The 5,632-nt window shown below is 55.3% G+C and overlaps 1 protein-coding gene across 1 annotated transcript in view; it reads right to left on the bottom strand.

The window, feature by feature from the left end:
- The window catches only part of LOC101633268 (melanoma-associated antigen 8-like), an 8,935-nt gene extending 6,354 nt beyond the window's left edge, over positions 1 to 2,581 (bottom strand). Inside the window, exons 1-2 of the mRNA XM_004685970.1 lie at positions 2,498 to 2,581; positions 521 to 632 (exon numbers count right to left, since the gene is read on the bottom strand). Of these exons, the coding sequence (XP_004686027.1) occupies positions 521 to 632; positions 2,498 to 2,581 (196 nt within the window). The remainder of the gene's footprint in view (positions 1 to 520; positions 633 to 2,497) is intronic.
- Positions 2,582 to 5,632: the final 3,051 nt, after the last annotated feature.

Below are 5,632 nucleotides of genomic sequence, written 5' to 3'. Positions count from 1 at the left end.
GCCCCAGCCCACCAATCCCGTCCCAGGGCAGGCGTGAGCTCATAAAGGTCATGGGGGTGGGGGGAGTGCTGGCCAGGCCAAGGGGTTGGGGGTGACTGGGCTCTTTAAAGGGGATCTTGGGGATAACACCCCCAAGCGTCTTCCAAAGTGTCCCGCCACCCTCCTCATCTGTCACGTCAGTTCTGCTGGGTCACACGTTGGGAGAGGGTGTGTCCCCCAAGCCAGGCCCAACGGACACCCTTCTGGGTGGTCCCCTCCGCCGTCACCCACCCTGCGCCATTGCCAAGGCGCATCTTCACCTTCCATACACCCAGGATCAGGCGGCCACGGTCAGGTCTCTGCAGAGGGGCGTGGCCGCATTTGCCACAGGCAGCTTGTTCTCAGCATGGTTAAGACCAGTCACTGAGGCACCGTGCCCAGCGCTGTCCCCTCCTCCTTGCCCGTCCATTCTGAAACCACTGCCTCCTTGCTGGCCCTGTCACTGAATCGCCCCTCTCCACCCGCAGGCAGGTGGCCTCACCGCTGGGCTCCCGACCCTCCAGGAGCCGTGGTGTCCGGCCGGCTTGGAAGAGGGGTCCGGGGCGTGGTGGGCTCACAGGCTGCACGTTGTGCGGGGGGTTGGAATGGGCGATCTGCAGTTGGGCCCCCCAGGGCAGCAGGCAGGGAGGGTGTCCCGATTGGAAAGGGGGTAGAGCTGCTTTATGCACACACTCGCGTCTATGCGGCAAGTTCTACCCATCAAACATGCGCCTAGAAGTGACTGAGCTTAGCGAGATCTCGGGAGACAAGATCGACGGCAAAAAGTAATTGGACTTCCTGTCCCAGCAATGAGTAATTGGAACGTGAGCTGAAAACCGTGCCCTGGAAAGTAGGATTAGGCCTCATGCAATACTGATCCACCAAAATAGACAGTTCTGTACATCAAAACCCAGAAAACCTGCAGCTGAACTCGTGAAGACCTGAGCAGAGGGAAACGCAATGTAGCTCCTGAGTGTGGAGACTCGCTAGCCAATGGCATTGCTCCCCACATCCAGTGATAGAGTGGTGCAATCTCATGGACACCCCAGAAGGCCTTTTTCTTTTAAAATGGTTGGCACTGTTGTTCTCCCTTAGATGGCAATGAGAAAGTCCTGGAAAAGACAAAAAATTTTTTCAAGCGATGTCAAAGTCGCGGACTCTTTTTTTAAGATTTATTTACGCATACAAGAACTGGGGTTCAGGCCAGAGGTGTGGGGGTCGGTGTGATGATTCCGTAGAGTCAGAGTGGGGATCAGAAGAGGCAGCGTGCTTGAAGGACACTGCTGAGAGGAGCAGTGGGGGGGGGGGGTTCAGGAGAGTTCTCCTGGACCATGTGGGTCTCTCCCCGTGTGGCAATGGCTGAGCACAGCCTCATAGTGCCACTCTTTAGTCTGTTGTGCCACGCGGGGGCAGGGGGAGGGCCAACAGCTTGATACTGTCAAGGTGACACTAATGTGGGCAGTGTGTGCCAGTGACCACTAAGAAGATTTGCACAGAACAAAGGAGTGTCTAGAAAAGCCACTCTCATGGCTACAGAGAACTCGTTCCCAGTGTTTTGTCCTGATTTCTGTGACCGGCTGCAAGGAAGAAAGGCGGCAGGCAGAAAGGCTGAGCAAGTAGAGCTTATTGCTCCGGGGCAGCAGCTGAGACCCTAGGGTGGGGGCCGCAGCTCCTGCCGGCGCTATGGGTGGGGGAGGGTGTCCTATAGATTCTGGGTTCAAATTCCAAAGGGGGGACTCATTGCTGTGCCCCCTGATGCAAGGCCCAGTTCGTTATCACCCTTATCTAGTCCCACGGGTAGTTGTTATGGCCGCACCTGGTCTCCCCCAACACCCAGCAAATGTGCACAAGGTTGGAGGTGAAAGTAGTGTCCTTTCAGCAACTGAGTGGGGTGCACATGGAAACGTGCGTTTGGCCGTTATCCGCTCTGCGTGAGTAATGACGCAAGTGGGCCATGGCTCTGCCTGCTGAAATGATACAGCTGCTCGGAGATTGTGCAGGAGCCAATGGAGGCGCCCTGCGGTGGTGTGATTCAGTGGAGCATTCCCGGGTCAGAGGAGGAGGAGAGGCCACCACAGGCCGCAGCGGGCCACCAGGTCCAATCCGTGCTCAGCACTGAGCATTCCGTGCTCAGCTGCATGAGAGAAGCCCCAAGAGACCTCCACCACATCACCCAGAGAGGAAGTGTGGCCCAGGGTCTTCCTCGGGGATCGGGGATGGAGGGATCGGAGAGGGGACTGCATATGTGAGGGGAATGTTGCTGTTCTCCAAAGCAGAGGCTCTGGGTACCGGAGCCGGAAGGGCTGGGGGGCGGAGCAGTTAGGGATCCCTTTTGGAGACAGGGTTCCTCTGCTCTGTGGTTGCCAGGTGTGAGGCGCGCTGGGGGCACATGAAGCAGGCAGGGGGTGACTGGCTACAAAAATGGATGCTAGTGGGAGCAGCTGGATGTGCAAGAATTCACGTTTGGCATGGTGGATACGGGATCACCCGCCGAGCCTGTCTTGAGGAGGAAGGCAGGGGTGCTAGGCACGGGGCCCTCTTTGATCGCTGATGCAGCCGCCATTCGTCTCTCAGATATGACTAAAAAAATCACCATCACTGACAAAAAACTAGTAAGCTGACTTCATCAAGACGACCACCTTTTCTTGAAGTAATACTATTAAGAGAGTTAAAACGTCGGCCACACACGGGGATTGTGTCTGCAAATCACGTATGTGATAAAGATCTGTCAGGAAAATCCAAGACCTTTTGAAAACTGAATGAGAAGGACTCAGACAACCCAATAAAAAGGGGGGCAAAGTTCTGAACCGACATATCTGCAAATTCTGAAGCTTCAGTTCTGTGCCGCCACACAGCTACCAGCAAGCTTTCCGGAGAGAGTGGCAAGATCCACGCTGGTCATGACGCAGAACACTGGAGTCTCCTGTCCTCTGGGTGATGGCAGAAAACAGCAGTGACTTCCTCACAGTTCAGCAGTTCCCAAACTTTGAGCATATACTTTGTATGTGACATATTAATCACACCTCCAGTTGCCAATATGAAACGTTCACAATGCATGTGTACCGGGACAGCCAGCAAAGCAGTGGTTATCTTGAGCAGGGTGTGCAGGGAGGGACGAAGGGCCGAGTGACAAAGGGGCCCTAGTGCAGATGACGGCCGTGCTCGAGGCCCTGTGGGATGGCTCTGTGCTGTAGCCCTGGGGCAGGCAGTCAGATTGTACATTTTGGGATGTTTATTGCTTGTCAATTCTCGCTCAGTAAAACTGGCATGAATGCATTATTTGCAGGAAAAAAATGCCCTTAGCGAATGCCTTTAGTTTAGATTGCCTTTCTGTGGGCAGGGCAGCTGTCTCTCGAATTGCAGGTTTCTGGTGTGCACTGCTGAGGATCAGCCGTGTAGCCAGCGCGTTATGGCTGTTCAAAGCCAGGCCTGTCCTTCACCTCACCATTGCTCCTGCTGTCCGGACTCAGCCACCCCGTTCTCCCTTCCTTTCTGGCAACCAATCATTGGTCTTAGTATTCAAAAGTGGTTTTAGTTTGTTCTATTTTACCTGTTTATTTGTATTCTCAACATAGCACATAGGAGTGGAGTCCAGGAGGGTAGATATTGTCCCCCAGAGGAAGTCCATGCCCATTTTCCAGTTATTTCTCATTTTCCCATTTTCCTAAGCCCAGACAAACACTGATGGGCTTTCCGTTCCACGGACTTAAATATTTCTGGACATTTCCTATTTAAGGAATCATGTGACCTGTGAACCTATGGAATACCTGAGGAAAGCTGAGCGTGGTGTCAGCATGAGCACCCAGCGCCCCTACCCTGCCTCAGGGAGCATTACAAGTTAGAGCCTTGGCGAGGTGCACACACAGAGAAGAAGGCTGCCCTGTCTGAGTCAAGATCCAGGGGGAGAGAGAAACCTCCACAGGATCCACCTCTGCCCCTCACAATAGCCCTGGGTGTGGGGGGGGGGTCGTCACCAGAATCAATGAGTGGATGTGATGACCCTTAACTTCAACTTGGAAGTCTTGCTTTGAGAGGCACACATTCACATTGACAGAGGAAAAGCTCACTCATGCCTGCATGAAGTTGAGGATTAAATGGAGAACTGAGGGGAACCCCCATTCTACCCGAGAACTCGGGAGTTAGAGCCTTGGTCTGAGTGTCACACGCTCAGGTGACAGAGGATAGGCCCCGGCCCAAATCAAGGTAGGACCAAGGGAGACAGAGAGACCCCCCTGTGTGATACATCTCTCCCCTTCATGACTGATGGGGTGGTGGGAGGGGTCAAGCGGTGCGGACCGGATGTGACAGCGACCGACTTCCTCTCAGAGCGCTGAAGGGAGGGTCTTGGTCTGAGGGGCACATTCTCAGGTTGGCGGAGGAGAGCCCAGACCCATATAGGTGAAGGTGAGGATCCTGAGGGAGTACTGAGGGGACTCATAGATGCCCCCCTATATAATCCCCAAAGAGGTCTGTGCAGGGTGCTCAGAATTAGCTCCCACATTTCTCAGGCAGTCGGAAAGCCTTTTTCTGAGGGGGTTAAAATTCAAGCCTGTGGAGGGAACGCCCACTCCTGCCTGAGTCAAGATGAGGTCCAGAAGGAGACTAGAGGGATGTAATCAGGCACCTGCCTCAGGACTGAGAGACCACAGGCTGTGTGGTCAAGCTGGGCACCGTCCTGGCAACCCAGGGCCCACATACACAGGGTCGCGGATTCAGGCACATGGTGTGACGCAAGCAAACTTGAGTCGGCAGAGGGGAGGGCCGAGACCTCGCTGTTGGTCAAGATGGGGACCCTCGGGGAGAAAGGCGGGGCAGTGGGCTCCAGGAAAGCGGGAACCCGCACAGGCGCCCCCTGCCGTCATCGCTGGTGGCCCCGGAGAGGGAGGACCGAGGCCATGTTTCCTCACTTCCGCATTCCGGTCTGCGTGAGAGCTGGACGTAGCGTTAAGAAGCAAGGATTTAGGGTGGCGGGTGGCAAGAACTTCACGAGAGTAAGGGATCTTGCGGGAGGACTGAGGGACTCTGAACCCTAATTCTGAGGGAACCCCACGAACCAGCAACGCTATCAGACCTGGGAATGGGGGGAGGTGAGACAACATGGCGCCCTGACTTCCGCATTCGGCGGGTCTGCGTGAAATCTGGACATAGCGTAAGAAGCAAAGATTCAGGTCAGCAAGGGGTGGGGGGCACAGACTACACCAGAGTAGAGGTGAGGATCCTGAGGGAGTACTTATGGACTCTGAACACTAGTTCTGAGGGAACCCCACAAACCCACAATGCTGTCAGACCTGGGGGGGGGGGTGGAGAAGTGAGGCAGTATGGAGTCCTGACCTCCGCATCCGGGGACAGACAATGAGCCACTAAGAAGCCTTAGGTCAGGTCCTTCCTGAATCAAGGTGAGGACCCCAGGGAGAACCCCAGAATAGTGTAGCACCGGGAGGCCCTGGAGCTACTTCCCTATGGGGCTTCTGAACCCCCCTGAAAATCTCAAGGAGGGTTGGGGTCTGGGGCAGGGGTGTCGTCAGGGGGCCCTGGTGGATGGAGTGTGGCCTCAGCTTGGCAGAGAGAGGAAAGCAGGCCCCTAGGGAGGACAGCCCGATGGTGCAGTGGAAGG

This window comes from Condylura cristata, unplaced genomic scaffold (assembly GCF_000260355.1).
Source record: "Condylura cristata isolate star-nosed mole 26May11 unplaced genomic scaffold, ConCri1.0 scaffold00019, whole genome shotgun sequence".
Classification (NCBI taxonomy): domain Eukaryota; kingdom Metazoa; phylum Chordata; class Mammalia; order Eulipotyphla; family Talpidae; genus Condylura; species Condylura cristata.
This window is presented reverse-complemented; position numbering and strand designations above follow the sequence as displayed.